The sequence below is a fragment of the Manacus vitellinus genome, unplaced genomic scaffold, assembly GCF_001715985.3.
Source record: "Manacus vitellinus isolate BGI_N305 unplaced genomic scaffold, ASM171598v3 scaffold_0_pilon, whole genome shotgun sequence".
NCBI classification, from domain to species: domain Eukaryota; kingdom Metazoa; phylum Chordata; class Aves; order Passeriformes; family Pipridae; genus Manacus; species Manacus vitellinus.
This window is the reverse complement of record NW_021938789.1, coordinates 12830046-12854330: the sequence shown is the minus strand read 5'-3', so window position 1 is coordinate 12854330 and position 24285 is coordinate 12830046. Positions and strand designations below refer to the sequence as shown.

The following is a 24285-nucleotide window of genomic DNA, read 5'->3' as shown; positions in this document are numbered from 1 at the left end:
GCCCATTGAGATTATGCAACCGAAACATGGCCTGACATTCCCTGGTATGTGAGTGGTATCCTCCCTTATGCAGCTCTCGAAATAGTGGAATTTTGCTCTGCACTGCTCACTATTTTTAACAGACCTAATTAGATGCTGTGCTATTGTGTGTTGGTTCAGCTGCTGCCAATGGTACCACACCAGCCTGCACCCTGAAATAATTCACTGTAAATCAGAGAACAGTCTTTCTCTATGGCACAGCCAGCAGATGTCCTAAGGACCTGATGGGTGCCCACCACTATATGGTGAGATAAAGAAAGAGACAATGAAGCATTTAACCAGCATTTATGACTAGCAAGAACACTTCAGTGTTAGCCCTGGTGCAGTTCAATGCAGTCTTATCAAAAGTTTGAAACTGGGGAAACAAATGTGGCACAGCAAAGGATAAAAAAGCACAGGAGCACCAGCGGGGGCTGTGGACAACATGGTTAAGTTTGAAAGCAGAGAGGAAGAACAGTGTGGAGAACAGAGTGGAGAACAGCGCCATGAGCAACTATACAATCAGTTGAAGCATTGTTTGAACATTTTGAAGGCTTCTGATGAGTACAGCGCTCCATGACTTGACTGCTGGTGGTTAAATAGTGACAGGCGTTGCTGAACTTTGCCCCAGGTAGCTCCGCAAAGGGTTTGGAAATGGAAAGGTGGGTGACACAACCCGTGCGTGTTTCCTGGGTGCGCTTTGATTCCCAACGGACAGTGAGTCATGGAGGGTGATAAATTACAGTATTTCTGCATGGGTGTAAGAAGCTGTAAGTTTTAAATCATGGGCCTAGGGTGCTTACTGCTTGCCGCCTTTTCAAAAGAAGACAGTTTACACCATAGTGCATAAATATTGGTGTTACAAGACATACTTCTGCTACCTTCATTTCACTAAAGCATGGTATAATTGGGAATGACAGCTGGTTTTGGGGCTTGTTCCTCAGCTACCATTGAGCTCATAGTTAGGAAGTCTAATGTCATTTTTAATAATCTCTAAAGCATTTAAGGAGTACTTTTTATTTCTCTCTGTCTGCTTAATTTTAAGTTCCATAGGTCATGTGTGACTGAAAAAAAGAGTAAGATACTTTTTTTTTCCCCAGTTATAAGTCAGACATCACAGGCTATAAGGAGCATTTTGGAAACACTCTGCCAGAGAAAACAGGGAGAACCTGAGTTTAGTGCAGTGATAGAGATCATTTGTTATAACTCATCATGCACCCTGTAGCCATAATAGCACTGACTTTGCTCTCCCACGCTTGCCTTCACTGAGGACAGTCTGCAGCAACCTGCCAGAAAATATCTTGATACACACAATTGCACTGATCAATTCTGTTTATTATTCTTCATATGAAAATCTCTCATTCATATGAAAATTTGGACACAGAGGTGCTTTTCTTTAGTGCTCGATGATAACCTCATTTCTTGTACATTGCATCAGCTCAGGCTAGAACTTGCCTGCATACTTATTTTTCTGTAAGCTTTCATGATATGTATATAAACAGATATTATGAAAAGATCTTATTTTTTTAAAACTTCTCTTTATTTTTACATTTCATGAGGACAGACAAGATGAATATTCATGACAAAGTATAAAGTCATATCCTGTCCTCAAAACAAATAAAAGATAGTGTTTAAGAGTTTAAAAAACTATTTTAGAAACACTGTATTTCCAAAATTTCTCATTACAGAAAATTCACATCTTTTAGAAAAGTAGAGTTCAATATCCTTGTGTATTAAGCCATATTATGAAAGTATGTCATTTTTCTACACCTTTACTTCAAGAAATCTGTCTCTGCATTGCTAACTATCTTTAAGTAACCTGCTGATGGAGCCAACAGCCTCCATAATATGCAGTATACACAGTTACAAACAATTTGAAGTTATATTACAAAATATACAGTAGTTCCTTTTTACATTTTTATAGATAAACATTGTATAGTTTTCAAATACGTAATATATAACACAATCACGAGCCTTTTTCTCTATAACTTATGAAAAATTCTGTACACTCCAACAATTATAAATAAAGTGTAAATATCTTTTAGTAAGAGTAAGGGAGGAAATATACCAAGACATATTTTGCTGTCAAGTGAAAAACAGAAATATTTGTTGGAATCTGCTTAACACAATGGAACAATATGACTTGGAGCAAGAAGAGATCATAGGGGAAATGTTACAATGAGGAACCTAAAGTACTGATATGTCTGACAATTATTATCCTGATTCTTTTGTAAGAATCACTTTCTCACAGTTATTATCACTGTTCTTGATGGCTATGCTTCAAGATGCAAAATAAGGTGCATGTTGCTTAAGAAATGAGTAAAAGTAGACTAAATTGTTTCCTCTTTTAATGAGTGGTCAATGGAAACTTCAGATAACTTGGAAAGAATTCTGACTATTTTTCTCATATTTTCCTAAAGAAACAAGGCATGGGAAATGCACACAGGAATTTAAAGAAAAAGACTCTAAAAGCATCCAAAATTGTGAGAATAAAATGAAGAAGAATTATTGAAGATATCAAAATCCAACTTTAAAAATAAGATGTTGACAAAATTCTTTTCAACTCCATGAAGAACAATGAAAATAACTTTTGAAAGAATAGTTTGACATAGCTCTGCTGTTTGCTACTACACTCCAAAAGAGCAGAACTGTACCAAAAGTATATATTTTTAAAATTCACTCAGATTCTAAGCATTTTGTCACTGGTTCACAGTTACAGAAACAATTGGAATCTCAGTGTGCATGCAGTTTGCAAACACATTTTCGGCAACATAGTTTGCCAGTTTGAATGTCAGTTTAATAAAGTAAATGAAAACAATTTCCACTTCTAAAATGTATGTATTTACCTAATAGCCAAATTCAACCTACTGAATTCCAAGCTCTGCAGAAAACAGCTATTCAGAAGTAAATGTGTTCTAGCAGCACTGAGTGGCTACATCACACTAAGGGTCTTCTCAGTGTTTCCATTACAGATTTAATTTAAAACTCAGCCAATTAAACTGGCTCTAAATGACTCTTGGCCTACACTAAATCACCTATTTTTTTTAACATTACTGATTGGACTTCAGGTATTTTTCCATACTCACTAATATCTGAGCAATTGAAGGCCAGTAGAAGTACACAGTGCATCTTTGAAATGCTCTTTTCCTGATACTGAAATTATGCCTTGTCAGCCCATGATTCAGAACAACCTCATAAGCATTACTAAAACATCAGTAATGGTAAAATTTGAGCATAAGCAGCTTCCCACCAAGTATTACTCTACCTATGGATTTGCTACACATGATAGTGACTAGATTAGTTATGGATTTTATGTGGGATTTGGATTGCTACATACAATTGCCAGTAAAATTCACATTATTTCCAAGGAGGGTGGTTCAGAGTACAAAGGGATGGTGAACACCCCTTTCTCTCCAGTAAACATTACCATATGTCCCGTGCTAGCCATAATCTGCTCTGTAGGTTCCCTCTTTTGTAGCTCTAAAGCCAGTCTTCACCACTACTCTGAAAAATCATTTTGTGGCTCAGGCAAACGGAGCCACAGCTAAACAGAGATCTGTCATCAGCCCAGGCTGGGGTAGCTGTCTCCTCCCCTACACTGGTCACTTGTTCTTCCTTCTGCACTGTTCCTCTGGTTGTGGAATTACATGGTGAACAGGGTTGAAGAGGACCATCTAGAGGGAGGAATGGCAACACAACCACATCCTGAGTCAATCAAAACCTTTGGTAGCCACTCGATGCCTCTAAACACAGTACAGAGGGAGCAGCAATTAGTTTCATGGTCTTTAGCCTGAGATAACAAAAGATTATAACTTCTGTTCCCAGTGTTAAAGGAAACAGAGAGGGCTTTGAATGGGCTTATGTACACCCTTACACCAGAGCAGGATTCCAAGAGCTTCTGAACGATACCCCAGCATTTCATTTTCCTTCACGCATGTAGAATAGATTTTGTCCACTCTAGGAAAACTGTTTTCCATTTTGACCACTGCAAATACACCAATGAAAACAATAGGATTCCCCTTTTTATTTATCTTTTTTTCCTTTTGTTTTTTTAATTTCCAGAGCTTTTTAGGTATTATAAATTAACTTCTGCTGAATAAGTCGGTAGATTAGATAGGCTGTTCTACAAGTGCATTGTTTGTTTGTTTTTTAAGTTTGAATTGATTACCACTCCTTTCATCTCTCTCTTCATGGGACTGCAGCAGGATTTCTTTTGTTTGCTACTGATAGCTTTGGAGGAAGGTACCTCATAGTAGATCCTCTGTCAGCAAATCTGTCATTAGCTTTGCAACTGAGCACAGATTTTCTAGGGACTCTGTCAAGCTTGTTTGACTCCATTCCTTGATGAGTGATGTATCACCAGTTTCAGAAACCTAACAAAATGTTCACTCTGTCCTCAGTGCATAGTCCAAGGTAGTTTTGAAGAACCTGACTGTCCTATGCTGTATTTCTGCTAATATGGGTTGATCCGCTACTATAAGGCTGTGTTGTTTGTGACTGTTTTGTCAACAGAAGCTGCAGCTGGTGCTCTTCTTCCACCTCTTTCTTCATCAGCCATTGCCATGGTGTTTTCATAAACCTCTGTAGTTTTTAGTTGCTTGTCTTTGGCACCTTCCTGTTCAGCATTGACTTTGCAACACTTGCAGAAGCCACAGCAGTGTTTCCCACAAAAGGCAAGTGAAGCCATAATTATGTTGTCCCAGGGCTCTAGGGAGTGCATCCAGATGGGTAGGAAATCCCAGTTTTGGAGCTTTTCAGGCAGCGAATGGGGTCGCCTTTTCTGCATAACATTAATTACGACCACAGCAATAAAAAGAATGAATAGGGGAAGGCAAACACCCAAAAGGACTGGCCACCCTGCCAGTGACAGACCAAATATAAACAAAGGCAAAAGAAAGAAGCAGACTAGAAGATAAAATATAGCAAACCATCTGTACTGGGCTGTTGTGTTTCCCAGGGTCTTGGCCATGCGTATTGGCAGCCGGGTATAAGGTATTGGGTAAAACAGAATAATCCCAGAGACGTTGAAGAAAAAGTGGCACAAGGCAATCTGAAAGCAAAAACATATGAGAAGTTCATTAGCCAAAAGGCCTTTAAAATGCTCCTACTGACATTTTAATAACTTCCAGTGGCACTCAGACTCCATAGTTTCCCTTTCCTTACTCCCTACTCTTGTTTCTTGTCTTTCATGCTATTTCACTGCAGGGCCTTTCCTAGCACAAAACAAGGACTCGGTAATGCCTCGCATATTGCAAAGATCACTGCCTACAAACACAAGCCAGGCCTAGAGTGGATGTTGGATCCCCCTGCAGATGGAGAAGTCTTAAAATGCAGCTTCCAAGTGCAAGAAATGGAGTCCATCAGAAACAAAGCTGAAACACCAAACAGGTCTCAGCAAACAGTTCTGTTGTTAGTAAGGCATGGGTACTATGTGAGAATTGTTCATTGTTGGGTTCTGCATCCATAATTTTTAGTGAAAATATGGGAAGTGTAAATTAGATATTACACAGAGGTTATTTAAAATTTTTAATGATACAGACCTGGATTTTACAAAATTTAGCTATATGTTTATAGGGCACTGAGGAGATTCCTGGAATAGGACTTTGTCTGGGTCATTATAATCATTCAATTCACATATTTCAAATTTTTTTTTTTTTAAATAAGCATCAAGAGACATCCTCTTGCTAAAGCTTTCAGAAATTGCTTAGAATAAGCATATACTGAACAAAAGAGTACATTCCTTTCTCACCTTATCTTCATTCTGTAACTGTTATCAGACCAAAGTAAATATGAAAGTACAGAAGTTTATTTTTAAAGTGCATTATAAAACCAGTATGTTATCATGAAATCTGAGCTTTATCAAGATAACATCTTCTCATGATTACATCTGTTCTATCGTGCCTGAGGACAATAAAATGGCTTCACTATTTATCTTGATTTATTTGGGCTAGTAAAAAACATTTGTCTTATTCACAAAGGAAACGTCATTATCTTTTCCCTCTTTGATGTAGAATGTTCATTCAAATGTGATCTGCTGCCAGGCTCTTTACCAGGTGGAAAATGGGAGGCCAAAGCCAAGTTGCCTATTTTTCAAACAGTTTGAGGCAACAAGAAATTTAATAAAATCCACTGAGATTACATTTACAATGAGAAAAATACGTGATGCTCACTGCAACCTTGGATAGACAGAGAGCTTGCCAGCTTAAGGGTTGTGAAGCCTTCAGTTATGTTACAGGAGTCCCTGTATGAACTGAGTCGGGGTCCTGAGAAGAGACCTTACAGAAATCAGTAACTCTAAGAGGGTTGTCAGATATATGGGCACTGAATTCCAAGCTGCAGAGACCCCACGCTCAGGGGTTAAGTGGCCCACCCTGTCTCAGTTCTGAATTAATTCACTCAGATCAAGCCAATTTATGAAAGCAAGATTTAACTGTATAGTGACATTCTGGGAATGTTTAACAACCTTTTTGCTCTAGCAGTTGAAATGAATGAGCATTGGCTTATACTGACCTGTAGTGAATATTTTAATGTACTCCCTGGACTTGCCAAAGCCGCAAGTATAGCTGTCGTGGTCGTGCCAATGTTAGCTCCTAAGGTAAGGGGATAAGAGCGCTCAATGCTTATAACGCCAATGCCTGTGAGAAAAGAAGCAGGATTGAGTTGGCTTCGGGAAAACAGAGAAGATAAAACATGGGATATAGAACACAGTATTGACAACTTACCAACAAGGGGTGTAATAGCAGATGTGAAAACAGAACTACTTTGGACAACGAAGGTCATACCAGCCCCTGCAAGCATAGCCAGGTATCCAGCTAACCAAGTAAAAGGAAATGGGAAATCTAAAAGAATAGAGGGAGAACACTGTTGTTAGTACAACAGAATGCTCTGTGTAACAGTAACACATTAGTGAAGACTATGAAGCACTCAAAATATATATATATTTTTTACCTATTTTCTCTTAAATGGTAATTTGGGGTCAGAGTCAGTCCTACTACTCTGATTTATTCTGTTAGCTGCACTCCTTCTCCAGCCTTCCATCACTGGATGCACTTTGAGATGTGTACTAGACTAGGTAGACATTCGTCCTAACCAAGGGTAGCATACATGTTGTAATGCAATGAGGTATCAGAAATGTTTTCACAGAGGTCAACACAAAACCCTCTAAGTGTCTTGAGAGCCTTGGTTTCAGCGACCAGGCACCTTCTGCATGAATAAGATCTTCAGAAAGCTCTGAGGAGCATCCTTACAAAATCAGGTGGTTTGTTCTAACTAGTTTCAAGGAGATCATCTCCTAAAAATTTACTTGTTAACTCTTGCAAAGAAAACTAAACACGATGATTAGAAAAACTAGGCACAATGGTCCCCTGCAGTCTGTAGATGTATGAGTGAGCTGAGAAGTGAGAACTTAATCAGTTGGGAAGACACGGTGGAACACCGAGCAGCTCAGAAATGAAATAAACAGTAACTGGCAGCTGTTTACTTTCTCCCCCTTGTTTTTAATTCAGACCATATTCTTTGTCCAGGAGAAGAGAAGAGAGCTTGGGGACCACTTTGTTGCCTTCCCCATTTCTGTGAACCTTCTCCTCAACCATAGCCTGGGATCTATGCCAGGACTGCTTTTCTCTGCTACAGGCTCCAATCTCTGCATTCAAGAGAGTATGCAGGAAAAGCAGCCAAGCGAAAAAAACTCCAACATTTGCACTCAGTGGATCCAAGCTGAAAAAAAAACCTGGAGAGCACAGGGCAAGACAGAAAATGCCACTATTGAAAGCTGCCTTATCCTACTGAAGAGAGGGTTAGGCAGTGGACAAGGACAAGATCATTAATTAATACAAACTTTTGACAACTTACTTTGGAAGGAACATGGAGGCTCTGTGCCAGAACTGGCAATCACAGTCTCAGCACTTCAGTGCTATCTTTTGAGGATGGGAACGTTACATTTCTAACAGCTAATGATTATACATCAAGAAACAGAGCCTGGACTTTGGTCTCTGATGCTGTTAATCTGCTGCATTTCTCAATCAAGCCATTCACTGTTAGATTTTTAAAAGAAAGAAAAAAATATGCTTGGGAGAAAAAATGTGGGAGGGTTGTGGGGGGTGATTTTCATTCAATACTATTTTCTTTAAACTATTTTATGTTATCTGCCAGAATGGGAAATATCAATAAAAGTGTTCAGTGTCCTCGTCATTCCTGAAAACAATCCTCAGGAAAAGCGGATAATTACCAGTGTTGATTGTCTTCTTGATAACACTCGCCACTTGTCCTTTAAGCACAGAGTTTAATAGCTTAACGATCATTATCAAACAGGAGCACAGAACAAGCAGGGACAAAGCCAGAAGGATAAGACCGATGGCAAGATCAGGCAGGTCTGAATTTACAAAGAGATGCTGGCCTGAAAAAGAAATGGAAAATTAATTAGCCTAGCCACATTTTTGCTTGTGATCCTAACTAAATCCAGTCCTGGTTTTTGTACATGTCACTTGGAAAATGGGACCAAAGCACACACAGCTTGAGGGGTTGATGCAAAGAGGGAAAATGCCACCTCCCTTGCTCCACAAAAGCTATGTCTGAGTGGGGCAGGAGAAGCTCTTGTATGGACATGCTTATAAAACACACAGCAGACACCCCGACAGAGCAGGCAGGAGCTGGGTGACCATGTAGAAGGCAGAGAAGTACAATGGCAGGAGGAAGTTTTGGAGTGCTCCAAGCTGGATGGTGGGTCAGGTTTTCCCAGAGGTGGCTGCGTGCCTGAGAAGGGCCATTGAAACTCCTGCAGGGCATGCATAGGGATGGAGATATCCAAGGAACCATTACAGCAAAGTAACCATAGCTCCAAGCCATCTGAACAGCGAGGGTGACATGATACTGAAGACCTCAATTACTGATATCAAGGAGCATGGAAAGAGATCCATCTGCAGCCAGATACCATGATGATGCTGGTAACTCCAGCTGCATAGCTATAGCAGAGCACAGGCTCCTCAGACAACACCTGCACTGGTACCATGTGTCTGTACGCAGGCAAGGGCTTCCTGATACACCTCTGAAGTGGTCTGTTAACACCATCAAAAAGCTATATACATATGTAAAGATATTGCCATAGAAGAAAGAATTCTACTACTTACATTTAGTGATATAGTCTGTTTCAGTTACATTCTTGAGAGTCCATGTCATGTTTCCCTCAGTCCAGCAAAAGTCAGGAGTTGTGCAGTTTTCTGGAAATGGAACTGTGACATTCTGCAGTGTCTAAAGATCGCCAGACAGAGCAGATAGTTCAGTCATTTACAACCTTTTATTAAGAGCTCATATAAAGTGTTAGGTTTTTACTACAACCAAGGATTCATCAACTAAGGGCAGATTTGTAAGCTGGCACCACATTAATGTCAAGGTGAAACTTCTGCATTCTTGAAATAAATCATCATGCTGTTACCCAAGCCAATTACTACAACATTTAAAGATTAAAATGTCCCCAAACTCTTCTACATTGTAATAACCATAGCACCAAGTCATTAATAGTTAAGAACCTTAACTGCTGATGACAGTTAGTGGAGTGAGGCTCATATAAGGCTGCAGTTGCAAGACAGTGACATTCCTTTTCCAGGCAGCACCACAGCTTCCTTGGTCCAAGAAAGACCTCTTTACTGTCATCTCAACAGCAGTTAATGGTCTTGTGAGTACTACACCAGGGCTGTGATTCAGAGTGCTACAATACTAGTGCAGCCTTTGTTGCTGGATGAGCACAAGCTGCTCGCACTGCCTTCCCGTGCCTCAGTTTTCCTGTCTGTAGAAACAGAAGTGCTGCTACTACTTTCCTTTTAATGTTCAAACGCTATCTAAGAGCTAATTACAAGAACTATGATTTGCATTATTATTATGGAGCTGAACCTAAATTTCTACTTATATTACATTAAAACCTTCCTCATAAGGACTCCTAGCCTAGACATGCTGCATTCTGACACCAAGTCCATAAGTCCTTATGCAGACTAAGGAGGAGTTCATTGACTGAGCTGTACTTCCACACGAGAGCAACTAACAGCCAAATGGACTCTGAACCATGCTGTTGAACAGCAGGTATCTTTTAAACATGTTTGAGTGATTTTCTTTTGTAGAAATGGAGAACAAGAAATCAGGGTACTGCCTACAGACACCTGCATTCTCAAGACCTTCCAGCTGATGCATGTGGGCAAGGATGGGAGTGGATCTAGTGCCCCCACACCTGGGCTCCAGCCTCCCCATCGTGTCAGCCTTTACAAACACAGCACAATCTTTTTTCTCACCTTCCTGAATTTTTTTCAAACATCTGAGTTTCAAAGCAGCTGCATTAGATCAAAATGTTTATGTTTTGCTTTAAACATATTTCCCCCACCAAGTTAAAGTCAAAATATTATGGGGTTCATATGTTTTTGTAGTTTGACTATATCCTTGAGCAGTAGGTACACAGCCAAAATATAGACAAGCACAATATAAAACCATGTATATAGAAATATACATTTCCTTCAGCCTACACTTTCCACGTAGAATAGTTTCCTGTCCTCTGTAGGATTTGGGGGCTCAGCACGGGCTGGGGTCTGACAGCAGGGCAGCTGCCCAAGCCCCCTGCCCCCCCAAGGTGAAACACTCAGCAGTGTAACCTGAGCAGAGTTTCAGATGAGCACAGCTCTGCTCCTGGCACTATCTCCCTAGCTAGCATTTCACTGGCCATCCAGACTATCATTCAATAGGAGCTGGGCACTTCATTTCAACCTCCACTCTGTGTTCTTAAGTATCTCCTGCCTCAGCACTTCAGGAATTACTTTTCTATACATGACAACAAGTACAACTAATAACTTTAATGAGAGAATCAAAGGATATTTTATGCTCTAATTACTAGTTAGCTGAACAATGCAAACCAAACACAGCTCCACAGTTTATCAAAGTACTCATAGGTGTCAATCTGGGCAAGAGATTCCTCCAAGCTGCAGTGCTGTTCGGGTGAAGAACAACAGGGCACAGCCCCACAGAGGCTTTCTCCAAGGGCAGTTTTCCAAGAAAGCTGCAAATAACCAGCTACCACCAGATCACCCTAACATATGGAAAACTAAAACTTATTAGATCAGTAGATAAACTGTGTTCAGAAAGATCTTTTCTTTGGCCTATGTTGCAGATTTTTTTCCACTTTCAGGGAGTCAGTAGTATCACAGTTTAAAGACATTTGTGTGTGTGAAAGGAATGAAAGACTTGGCTCCAAACCAGCAGTACTGATAAGTGAGGGCCTGTATGGTACCAAAAGTAGCCAGGTCAAGGTCACCACTGGTGACCATCCTTTGTTTAAGTGGAGGAAAAACTATCTTAAATTGTTTTCATTCTTTTTCTGCTGAAAAAAACCCCATCATTTAAAAATCTAAGTTCACAATATTATGATAAGGAATGTCAGCTAAAGATCAGTAATACACTTCCTGAGGTACCTGACAATTAATTTAGCATAATACTCACCACATTGGTTTCAGTTACACACCAGACCTTGACCAGGCTTTTGTTTTTTGCTGATTCATCATTAGTAGCAATTGCATTTATTACTGATTTATCAAGCTTAAAACAAAAAAAAAAGAAGAAGAACAAAAATTTTAAAAATGCATTATTCCAGCTTGCATCACAAACTTCTGTTCAGCTCTACTCAAACAATCCCCTTTGGAATCCCAACCATGATAAACCCGCATGATCATCTCTAGTGCTGGAGCTGCCCAGCATGTAGGAGGGGGTTTACTCTGACAAAAAGGTTCAACTCTACATGCACAAATATTGTGCCTCATTCTCCCCAAATCATCCACCACTTCATCTCTCCCTTTCTGTTTAACCAACTGCCTGACTGTATTTACTGCCATTTTAGACGATGTGTTCTTTCCCCCCTGGCCTCTAGATGCACGCGGTTATGTCAGGTCCTACACTGATTTTCTGGCTGTGCCAGGTTGTCTCAGCTAGTACTGTCTGCCCATGTCTAGGCAACAGGCTGCCTTCCCATCCATCTCACATGGCTGCATTTGTCCTCACCTGCCTTCTCCTTCCTCCTGGCTAGGTCTGTCATCATTAAGGTGAAATGAGGGGGAAATAGAAACAGGAACTATAGAGCCGGGGTTTTATGAAATGTGAACAAAAAGAAGAATTCATCTGCTCACGAGCTTTAAGCCAAGGACATAGAGAAAGAAGTGGGAACCCTTCTCATGTTCAGAGCATTTTGATTAGCTGTGACTGAACCAAGTAAGCAGTTTGCTTGAAGTGAGAAAGAGCTTACCTCAATGATGAGCTTTGTAAAGGGGTCTGTGATAACTTTTAGTAGCTCAGGGGCATCTTCACCACTTTCAAGATGAAAGGACTCAACTATAACATTGGTGAGATGGTAAAGATAGCCAGAAATAACTTCAATGGGCAACAGTGCAAACACAGCAAGCCAGTTAAAGAAATCATGGATTGTTGCCCCAGCAAAGGCCCTGCAAAAAGAAATTAAAAACCAGGATTGCTTTTAATTAGACAAAATATGTACAACATCAGTTAGATATGAAATCATAGCAGTGGGGATGAAGTCCATTTCAAGACGGGAATCATTTCATTTCCAGGGTCACAGGAGATGGCTACTTGGCTATGGAGCATTAAGTTGTCTCCACACTGTTGACCAATTAAAGAGCCAGCCAGGTGAGTAAAACAAGAAAAACTAGAAAAGGCAAAAGAGATCTTTAACACAAGGCTGCCAAGAGTACTCATGTGAAAAAAGAAGTGGCTGTAGAGCCTACATTTGTTTTGTCTCTCACCCATTTTTGGTACATTTTTATTCCTCAGCCAGTGATTTCCTCTGGGACCTGTTCTCCCTGAATCCTAGGGCAAGAGAGCTTTGCGGCCCCCTCATGTGTTCCTGCAAGCCATTGGTGTACAGCTGCCTTCCATCTTCTCCTCTAAAGCCTGAGGAGCCACAACTCTCCCCTCAGAGACTTTGGCGAAGAGTATTTCATATGTCCAGTATGGCACAGATGACAAGGTACCAAAGTCTCCTATCTCTACCAAGTTTACTGCCCATCTCCAGCAAGGCGAAAGCTCTCTCAGTGGCAATGTCAAGTGGCGGTCTAAAAGCTGTCACTTTATGTGTTCAACAGCCAGAACACATAATTTCTCTAGAGTTACCAGGTCTTGCTTACTGTAGACTTAAAAAAATCTTCAATATCGAAATCTTGTTTAAGGAGACTAGACAAAAATAATGTAATATTAACTTCTTATACAACCCTCCAATAACTAAGACATAATAAAATGTGGGTGGCATAGTGGGAGCAGCTGAAAATTTATCCTTGTGTAAGATCATTAAAAATGGTGGATCCTTACAAAACCACAAAACTTTTAAAGGAACCCAATATGCTTTTCTTCAAGTATATGAAGCCATATATATGGGCAGCTTCGCACCTTTGCCATGGCCATGCTTGTGACTTCCCTAACTAGAAAGGTTGAATGGTTGTAGTAGTGATAGGGAAAATGGAAGAAAACCTACAAAGAAGGAACAAACAACTTTTCAGGTGTAGCGTTTAAGTACAATACCTTCTAAATTCATTCCTGTCCCCAGCTTGCATGAGTGCCACAATCGTGTTTGTAACTGAGGTGCCAATGTTTGCTCCCATGATGATCGGAATAGCTGATTGAACAGTTAGCACTGGAAAGCAGAAAAGGAAGCACTGAATGAGAAAATCAGATCATCAGCAAGCTCTAAGCTTCAATGAAGATTTCTATTAATGTCACTGAATCCATGACTTCCCTTGATGTCACTGGGATTAGGTGCTGTGATCCAAATGTTTGCTTTAATCAAACCCCATGGGAACATGACACTCCCATAGTCCTGACTGAAACTGCAGCCAATGGTTATCCCTTTTCACCACATATTGGAGGGCCAGAGTAAGATAAAGTCTCTTTCCCAGGCATTTGCCTACTTACTGCAGAATTTAGAAATGATGCCACAGAAACAGATGAAGTTTAGTAACTGCCTAACATTAGAAAATTATGCAGATAATTTCAAAATTAAGGCATTCAGTGCCAAGGCTTCCAATGATTTTCATGGCAGTTGTGGTCTTACTATTATTACTAGTACTTCTAGTATTGCTACTACTATTAATACTATCATTATTAATTTTTAAAATTTTATTTTATATCAAGGTAACATCTGTGAAAAGTTCTTCCTGCAGTCTCTATTCTTACACCCAAAGCTTCCACAACTTGAAAGCGGGTGGGAATGTTTGCACCCCAGATAAGATTTATGAGTAATCTGTAGGAAGATACTGTAAGCAGACTTACATGTGGAGGACACCATGCTGACTATGATGGATGAGGAAGTACTGGAGCTCTGGACCATAACAGTCACCAGAACTCCAATCACCAATCCCGCGACAGGATTAGACAGCACTGAATCATCTTTAAATATGTCCCCTGCTGCTTTACCTACAAAAAATATATTCCCAGAGTGAGGGAAGTGCAAGGTAAAGTCTACAGAAATTATCAGAGTGTTTAATTAAAGATTATTCAACCCATTTAATTGACATATATATAGCCATGCTTGCTGGTCAAAAAAATTACAAGGTGATGCAGCCCAGGGATCCAAATTTAGGTCCTGAACTCTCAGCTTCTCAGTTGTTAGAGAAAAATTTATATTCTCTCATTTCAGTGACTAAACAAGCTTTACTGAACTCTAGAGAGAAGCATATAAAACTATTACCATCAGAGGAAAGACTGTCACTCAAAAACCACATATGCATAGATTTAAATGCTATTACTTGGTATTTTTGGTTACTGCCTCAAGGAAAACTATTTTAATAATACTGATTAATTCTGTCCCTGTAGCTTTCTGTGTTTCCAAAAATCAAAAATACTTCCACAGAAACTCATATGATAACCACTCCTGAAGCCCTCATTTGAATTCAACCCTTGAAGACTGGCAAATGTAAAAAATATATTTCAATAGTTTTCATCTTTGATAGTTTTGGGGGATATTTCAGTGCTGGATGCTTTGGTCAAGAGCACAGTTTTCATATTTCAACTTGTTGAAATGTCTTTCACATGTGACAGATTTATGCACAGATGTATCCATGTAAACTGTCACTAAAGTAACAGGAAACCACTAAGAAATCAGGGCAAATAACTACATCAACAGCTCTTTGGAATTTGAGGAAGAAAGGCCCTTCCAAACAAATGAAGGTCAGTCTTCAATCAGAGCTACTCCTAAATCTCTGTCTCAAAACATATGAAGAATGTTCTTGAAGAGTGAGAGTTGTAACTAAGTCGCTCAGATGAAATTTCCCGTCTTATTCAGTTTATTCTTAATATTTTAAACATTTTCATACCTCCTACCAGTTGGAAAGCAGAGCTCAGAACATCCAGAGAACACACAAACATGTAGAGCAATCCAAGCAGCATAATGAACTTTCCTATCCCGTAGAGTACACGAATGATTTTTCCTTTTCTATCCAATTCTGCAAAACAAATACATTATGCATAAAGGACTTGCTTGAAGTGTTCTCTGGAACACTAGCACACAAGCAGAGACTATGGAGACAAAGACAGTGCTGTGAATTCAATGTGTGATTAAATCCAAAAGAATGTTCTTAATCACATTTTAACTGCAGAAGCAGGTATTTTGTTTACTTAATTTTACCACCAAAAAAAAGTTTTTTGGTATGTGACAAAAGCCTCATAAAATTTGAGATTGACCCTTCATTTTATAGCGATCCTACTGAGTAAAGAAAGACAGGAGCCAGGATATAAAACCATATTAGTGCTGGACTGTTTTCCATATATCTCTTTGTGTTTTAAGGAAGGTAAGCGGCATGATTTCCAGATCCTTCTTAGCTGACTAAGTATAAGATCCCCATTAACTTTTAGAGAAGGTGAGAGAAGAAGTGGTGGGAAAAAAAATGCAGGTAATTTATTTGTGGAGAAATGGCTACCTGACCACTTGACCCCAGTGTCCTGCAGTTCCGGCAGAGCCCACGGGTCCTCTTCCTCTGGCCTTGTCTCATCTATCAAGGCTATTGTGGAAAATGCAGGTTGAATTTCCCCTTTATTTCCAAGTGAAGCCACGTTGCCTGCTGAAATAGAATGTGTAAAAAATTGTTTAATTACTTTCCATCCTGTCCAAGGATCCCCAAAACTTATATACCTCTATAACTCACTGGTGAGCACGTTACCTTTGTGATTTTCTCCTTCTTTCCCAGCCATGTTCTGGTTTTGTTTGGAAGAGTCCCCAATATAGTTATTGGTTTCAGGTTTTTCTACCTCAGGCCAGGGAGCCATGATCTGTGACTAATAAAGTAGTGTTGATTAAAATGCACATGCAGTCTATATTCAACTTACAACAGGGTATGTGGGAGATATGATTAAGATTAAGAACAAAGGAGATGGAAATGGAATATAAGCAATTTGCCTTTGAACACAACTTTTTAGTAATCTTTATGAATTATTCCTTAATTTCTGAAATTGATTTCTCAATTATTTTTTAAATTACTGTTTATTTGTGTATGAAACTAAAAAAATTCTTTCCCTCTCACATCTGTATTTTCATACACTTTTAACTGTCATGAAAGCAAAGATTCCTCTGCTTTCCAAACAGTAGGCATTTCTTCTCTTTAATTAATTTCAGCTCCTTTCAGGAAGAAGTCAGAGAACTGTTTTATTTTCTTCCACCATCTAGATTTAAGAAACTACCTTTACCAAACTGGTAATTCAATACATCGACCTTAGCAAAAAAGTTCTTCCCTAAACGCTGCTTAGTTTGGGTCATACAAGCTGAACACAATGTTCTTGTTGCCTTTACTGCTTCATTCCCATGGAAGCATGGAAAGGAGAACCCTAGACAAGGTGGAGGAAGAGCCCAGGGTTTCAAGTTCCAGAAGGATGCTTGCTGAATGCCTGGACAAGAGCACAGTTTGAGACCAGTGACCATTTGCAGGTCTATATTTGCCTGTAACTCACAGCTGATGCTGCAGATGAAGATGAGCTAGTGGCAGCAAGGTCCATCTCACCCACATCATGTAGGATCTCCCTCTGATCCTCATCCTTCCTAACCCCTTTTGAATATATTTGACATGCACCTCAACATTAATAAATAAATCACATGGCCAAATCCTGCCAGCACTGGTGCAAGCACCCTTAATAGATCCTCGCCCAGGCACAAAAGAAGGCAAAGCCTAGAAGAGTCCTACGTATTTACTTCACCAATGTTGGAAGCCAGAGGGAAGGACATGAAAGAGGGGGAAGGTGATCATGGAGAGACAAGCCAATATACACAATAATTCTATCTTTCTAGGTTTGTTGGTGAGCTCAGCCAGCACATCCAAAACTCAGTGGAAAGGATGGGAGAAGTGAACCCTACCCAAGAAAGCCTCACCTTCAGATCTGTCTCTTCCACCCTCTCTGCCACACGAGTCGATCAGTGCTGCTGGCAAAGCTGCCCCACAACCACCACGTCTGGCACCCTGTCACACTTCTGAAACACCGGTGAGCAAATTTGCTTCCTATGCTCCTCATAAACAAAGCCCCTGTGCCCAGCCTCCAAAAGTCAGGAGGACTTTTGGGCTGGACTATCATGCTCCCATAAACAAGGTTCAGCTACAAGCAGCAGCCACTCTAAGGGAGTATAATTAATCATTCATTTAATCATAATCCTTTATGTAGCTGGTGGTGAAAATGTTTTGTCCCTGCCCACATCAGTAAGCCACACATCCTCTTCCTTTTCCTGGGAAAGAAAAGGTCACAGACAAACCACTCATGTCTTATTCTAACAGAGGAGGGTGTTGTTTGCTGGCACTCCACAAAGAAAAGAGTATCTCTCCTTCCTCATTAGCAGGAAAAGCTATTCTACAATTTCATTTGCAATATCTATGCTTTTACACGTTCTTTATCTGTGGTGTAAGAACCATAGCAGCTCCCAAGATACACAAAGATCTTAAAATAGATGAAAGTCATTCTTGCTTGTTTCAACAAGGGTTTCCATTTGCTTGAAGCAAATTCTTGCATTTTCACCCAGGCCAAAACAACCACCAACCCCACCTACGTCAGAACATCCCCATCTTGTTAAACGAGTTTCATTTATACATGTTCAGCATTTAAAGAGCTATTAAAAAAAATAACTGCTCTGCACAAGTTCTTCTTAAGTGAAATGCAATCATGAAAATGCACTGGGAAGTCAAATGGTGAAATTGCATTGACAATGAATTCCAACCATGAAGACACAGAATATGCTGGACACCACTACTCCTAGAGATGCCATCAGTACTTCTACAGTTCTTCTCTTACACTCAGTATGGAAATGAAGGATTCAGCCTGCATGATTATTGTATGGAAACTGAACTGATGCATTCACTAAAGAAACAGGAGCTCGAAAACTTCGCCAGAAAAACAGACCCGTGTCTCCTCAATAAACTCATTCAAGAATTCAGCAGAGCATTTTTTCACAAGCATCTCCCATATTCCTGAGGTGCTCAGGATCCCACAGGTATGTCACGTATTATTATGGGTTTTGCTTTATGTGATCAAATGCCATAGAATGAGAGTTGATCACTTCTGTGGAGGAAGTTTTTGTATAGGTATGTATGTAAAGTTATTCATATGAGCCCTAGTCAACCTCTGATTTGAGAAGGCAGATTTGAATACTGGAGGTCTTTACAGCGTTTCTTCAAGCATTTGGATTTACAGAGGTTTAACTAGAACAGCCTGTTCTGTGTGAGTGGTATCAAGGAGTGATGAAAGCAAAACCATCTAGATCCTTGAAGCACTACCAAAGCTGTCATCTTTTTCCAGATCCTGACTCTTGTCCAAAGGAACAGCTGAGAAGTTTAGAGACACCTGATACTATTTGCTGGAGTCCTGCTCACAGCTACTTACTGTTAATTAATCGCTGTGCTACAAGGATAATCTACATTCTACAGTTTTCCCTTCAAAGAATTCTTCCTTGGCCCAAATACAAGCATTAGCGTCTTGATAAAACACTCAGCAGAAGATGTGTGTGCTGCAGAGCAGTGGGGTGACAAAGCTGACTGCATTGCTCCCTGGCAGCTCACATGTGCCTTTGGAAAGGCTGACGTCAGGCGCTGGGTTAAAGACCAACATCCTTGATGCAAGATATAAATGACAATGAAAACCCTATTAGTGGTTTGCTTTTGAACACCAAAGACAACTATGCTGCCAAGGAACATGTTAGAGAACGGGCCAATGACAGCACACACTGCAAAAACTTGCTGCATTCAGCTGGACGCACAGGTCCAGGTGCAGAGGTGGGACAGCCACGATTGCTGGATGAGGTGCTGGAGTGATGAGCTCTGCCCATCCCTGTGCCAGCCCAGGTGTCTCAGACATGTGCATCTGGTTCCCTCCTTGGCTGGCAGAACACCAGCCAGGGTGCCTGCACCCAGGGTGAAGTCATGGAGCTCCCATCCGGATTCACGTCGGCACTTTGGATATCCTCCTGTTTGGAGCTATGCTGAAATGGGAGCTAATTTCCTCCCGAAAGTGGCAGGTCACAATATGCTATGCATATTGCAAAGGTCTGAAAACTAATGCCTGCACAAACTGTAATCCAGTCCGTTTGGTGCACCTTGTGGCAAATCCTCCCACACCATCATGTGTGCTTCTTTCGTTGTAAGTATAGTCTTTCCTTGTCTTTGGGAAATGCTAACTATGTGTGACATCCTTTCTAACTTCAAAAGAAACTGAACCCTCTCTCTCTTAAGAGGGAGATAGATGGAAATAATCAATGGCATTCAAATTTTAAAATAAACTGTGAGGGAGGAAAAAGTCAGAGCCAAGTGGTCTCCCATGGTTTTTATATCCATACTGACTCTCTCACTGCAGCATTTCAAAGAGTTAAAGTCCCTGGGGAATTATCTGAGCAACACTAGGTGTCACACAGTTGCCCTATATTGCATTCCTCAGTGACTCACTGGGCTGTAACAGCTTTGCCTCTGTTGCAGGGCTGCACTCTTGGTGCTTTGCAGATTTAAATTAGAAACAGTTGTTGATGTATTTGTTTAGCTGGATTTAACACAGAGAAAATGAACTACCACTTGCTTGTGCCCAGGTGGTATTGTTCGTACCTCTCCACCCATGACAGCTCACCAAAAGGCCACCTTGTGCCTGAAATAAGAGCTACAAACCAGTAAGCCTTAAAGAAATCTCAATCCTGGGGAACAGACTCAGTCAAACCAACATGAAATAAAAAGTACTGAAGAAAATAGCAGTATTTTCGAAATTAACTGGTAATAACTGCAACAACTGCCAACGTGACCACACACATTGCTTAAGCTATCTACAGATTGCTTAAGCAGCTCCATATAAGGCTGTGGGTTCAGCCAAGCTTTCCCCATTTTCTCTCTCTCACTCTCCTCCTTCTCTCTCAGTTTTCTACAAAAATACATCACTTCCTTATCATTCACCATAGACCTATGGTTTTTATGTTAAAAAGGGATTTATCAGCTAATCTGATATCCGACTATATGACAGTAAATATGAATATTTACCACACATACTTCATAAGGATAAATACCAAGCTACATGGCAACCTTTCTTGTATAAAGTTTGAAAAAATATTGTCTTTTTCCCCTCAAAATATATAATTTCCAACATAGAAGCACATCATGTAGAGACAGAAAAAGAAAGATCCTTAGCCAGCACAAATTCATTCGGTAGTTTTACATCAGCTGATAGTTTTGCCCCAGAACCTGTTCCATGGCAGCCACAAAGCCCCAGGTGCAACAGAACCAGTAACAACTTAAATAAACACCCTCAGTGATTCAGCCTTACTAGGAGCAAGTCTTTTCTCTGGCACCAGCCACTTCCCTGGGGCTTTTTCTTTGAATAAGTTAGCAGACTTAACCAGGATGTAAACTTTCAACTCATGTAGTAGAAAAGGAAAAAAAAGATATTTGAAAACTACCAAATAAAAGTATTGTACTTGCTGTTTATCCCTATGGATTCCTGAAATTCATTGCTCACAAGCCTGAATCTAACACATAGCAAAACTAAAAAAATCACATTAAACAAAATAGTAAAAAGAACTAATTTCTAAGGAAGTGCAGAGAGAGATGAATCCCAAACATTAATTTTTGAGTTCACAACTAAGAAAAGCACTGGAAACTACCACTGAGGAGCCAGAGCCAGGAAATATCAGTGAACTACTTGAAATACCTAGTAGGTGTTTAAATAAAACAATTGCTTTTTCAGAATAAAGCAACAAGAAAATTAAAAACCCCACCAGCAAGGAAATAGAACAGATCTACCCCCTCCCAAAGACAAAACATGCAGTAAAGAATAGAGAGAGGAAAAAGTAATGACATTAAAAAGACTTACTGATCTAATGGAAGAGCTGATAATAAAAGTTACTGAGAAACCAGCTGATTGCCTACTGACACATTAGTTGAGCAAACTACATTAGACTAATGTATTCCTTTTACCTCCGTGTATCAAACCAAATTAGCATAAGAAAATGTTTCCATCAAGAATAGTCTGACACAGCCGTGGTGAGGAACACAGACCTTACACAAGATCTATGCTAACACACGAACTGACCGTATTCCCTTCCAATGTTTCATTAATAATATCCTATACATTTTCCAGTATCCAATACCACTGATTACTGTGACTTAAAATCTCACTTCTCTTCAATCCAAATAACAGTTAAAATAATACTTTCTTTTGCTATAGGCAGTTATTTCTGGCTGGGTTTTTGGTTGGGATTTTTGGGGGGTAGCTGCTAACAAAATGCTTTTTTTCTTTATCATATTCCATAAAAAAACCCTAGCTGTTCACAGGAAAAAAACCCACAGTTTGATTTCAGAACTATGTTTTTGTCACTTCCTTAAAACATAAATGCAGTTGAAAGAAAACAAGGTGAAAATGCTAACAATTGAATGACATTTCATATGCCACTACAGTTCCCTGTGTTAGCTCTCTGTTGCCATTCCTTAAGTTGCAAAAGCAGAACTTCAGATTTGCAAGCTAAACAAGCTCAAAGAAGAAGAAAACTCAGTCTTAGTTGTTCTTACTTACCACGTCTTTATTCCCAGACAACAGAGTGAACGGATCAACTGAGCAGCCACTGAAACCTGCAATATATATAGACAGGTGTTGAGCAAAGTTTGCTTTCATCACTGCACACTAACATTCCTATTTTACAGTCCAGAGGAACTGCCTACCTGCAACTTAATGATCACAATAAAACTTTTTTAGCAGGAGTGGGCAGCAACCAGGACTGATAAAACTACAGGCTATTTCACACTTATCACATTCTAAAAAATGTCCCATCAGCATTTAAGTACAAGTTACAAATGTGTTCATGTGAGTGCTGAGGAACGGTTTGTTCCAGCATGAAAAATTGCTGTCCACCTGATCATTCAGTAATCTTTTTTCCAATAATAATTTTCCAAAAATATTTTGCAATCTCAAAAGTCTGTCAAAAGGGTGTGAAGGAGATGTAGTACTGTTATTTGTCTGTTCAGGTGCCTATTAATCTGCCTTAGAACAGAAGTGAAGGAGAATCAGATAAAAAGCAATGTAAGTAGGAAACACGTAAGAACTTCTTAGAACAGAGGATGGAGTTTCATTCTTATCGGTGCTCAGTGTTTGCAATTAAGGCAAGCTCATTAGCATTTTGGCTGTGGCTCTCCTTCCAAATGAGATTTAAAGATGTAAGGACACTTTTGATAATCAAATTCAAAATGCCAGTGATGAAGACCACCTGATGATAAATACATGTTATTCAATAAATACCATGTGGCATTATGGGTTAGACAAAGCAGTCACCAGCATTGCTGCCTGTTCTACTGATGAACTTAATGAGGAGCTGGTGGGGAGGGCTGCATTAGGCACTGTACTTTATTATTTTTTGAATTTTTTCTGTTTCAACAGGCAACTTATACTGAGCAAATAAGCTGTAAACTATCTGCCTAATCAGCAGATCTGCTTTGTCTGCTTGTACGCAGTCATATCTCCCAGCAGCTTAGTGACTTAGTAACACAGTAAAATAAAACTCTTGCTTTTGCACGTTTCAGTCCCATGGAGACACTCAGCCTTTGGAGCAGTGAGTCAGAACTCACCTTTCTCCTGTGTCGGCATCAGAAATGTTTAATAAGCGGTGATCATGAAAGCTTCCACAGCCCCTCATGCAGCATCACATCCAGACAGTGGAATCACCAAGCACCTCCTCTGTCTGCAGTGTCTCTGCTGGTGTCGACCCCACTGCCCACACCATACGGGGCAGGGCTCATGTTGTAGCCCAAGGATGGAAGCACCAGCCCTGCCTCGTCCTCCCCACCTGCAGTTTACACAGAGGTGGAAAGGATGGAAAGGAAACTGATTTTTCTTCTGTGCAAAGTGGAGAACTGTCCAAAAGTGGAAATTAGCAATAGGAAATGGACCCAGTGTCTACCTTGGTGGTTCACAAAAGAAGGTTTCTTAACAGAACTGTACTTTAACATTGCACTTAAAAATAGTAGGTTTTAATTGATGCCCTACATGTAGGAAATCAGGTGGATCTTTTAACTGGGAATCCTTGTATTTCCCTGAGCTGTGGCTTATTCTCTACGGAGTCACTGTGAAACCCAGCTCTGACAGTGGGAAGGTATGAGATGTGTACACTTCAAGTACCCCATCGTGGCTCAACCAAAGTATGATGACATCTTCCACAGCATTTTTATTCCAACACTGCTCATTCCATTTGCTAAGCACAATCCTATGCACTGACCAAGTAAACATGTTAGAAAGGGAACAATTCTATATCAGACCCACTGAACTCCCACACAGAGCTTTAGGAAAATAAAACCAGCTACTTATACAAAAGCAGGCAACCTACAGTCTGTCTCTGGCAGTCCAGGGTGGACCTTCTACAGAGTCACTCTGGAAGAACCTCCGTAAGGGCCTAGCGATGAAGGATGAAAGTGGATGTTATTTGTCCCAGAAGCCTTCCCTTCATTCAAAATCAGAGGAGAAGAGGCTGAAATCCTTCCCAGGATTGCAGGGCAGTCAGAGTGATAGTCCAGAGTGCTTTTCTTGCATCTGGCACTGATTCAAAAGATTCTGCTTCTGCTAAGGAAGAATAACCAAATGCTCTATCTTCTCCCTTTAGAGATTACTAGAAGCAACTGACCTAATTTAAAAAAATATTCTTGGATAGGAAACATTTAGTAAAATAAGGCAGCAAGCAAATTTCAAGGCTCCTGATTTCATCTAATAAGGTGCTGGATTACTCTGCAAGCTATTTGCAACACTACCTGTGAG

At 40.1% G+C, this 24285-nt stretch overlaps 1 protein-coding gene across 1 annotated transcript; it reads right to left on the bottom strand.

Annotated features, from left to right (window-relative positions):
• Window positions 1-1397: 1397 nt before the first annotated feature.
• Window positions 1398-22181, bottom strand: SLC34A2 (solute carrier family 34 member 2). Its single transcript, XM_018068037.1, has 13 exons — window positions 22060-22181; window positions 16206-16320; window positions 15966-16106; window positions 15363-15491; window positions 14320-14463; window positions 13573-13684; window positions 12287-12482; window positions 11491-11586; window positions 9144-9264; window positions 8246-8413; window positions 6741-6857; window positions 6529-6653; window positions 1398-5068 (listed from the first exon to the last, which is right to left on the bottom strand). The coding sequence occupies exons 1-13, from the start codon at window positions 22156-22158 to the stop codon at window positions 4493-4495; spliced, it is 2139 nt and encodes a 712-aa protein (XP_017923526.1). The 5' UTR covers window positions 22159-22181; the 3' UTR covers window positions 1398-4492.
• Window positions 22182-24285: the final 2104 nt, after the last annotated feature.

Coding starts and splice junctions, on each gene's coding strand:
- SLC34A2 (XM_018068037.1), bottom strand. CDS start 22,158: ATGAAAGCAAACTTTGCTCAACACCTGTCTATATATATTGCAGGTTTC. Junction 16,321..22,059: donor TGTCTGGGAATAAAGACGTG/GTAAGTAAGAAC, acceptor CTACTTTATTAG/TCACAGATCATGGCTCCCTG. Junction 5,069..6,528: donor CATTAAAATATTCACTACAG/GTCAGTATAAGC, acceptor TTTTGCTTTCAG/ATTGCCTTGTGCCACTTTTT.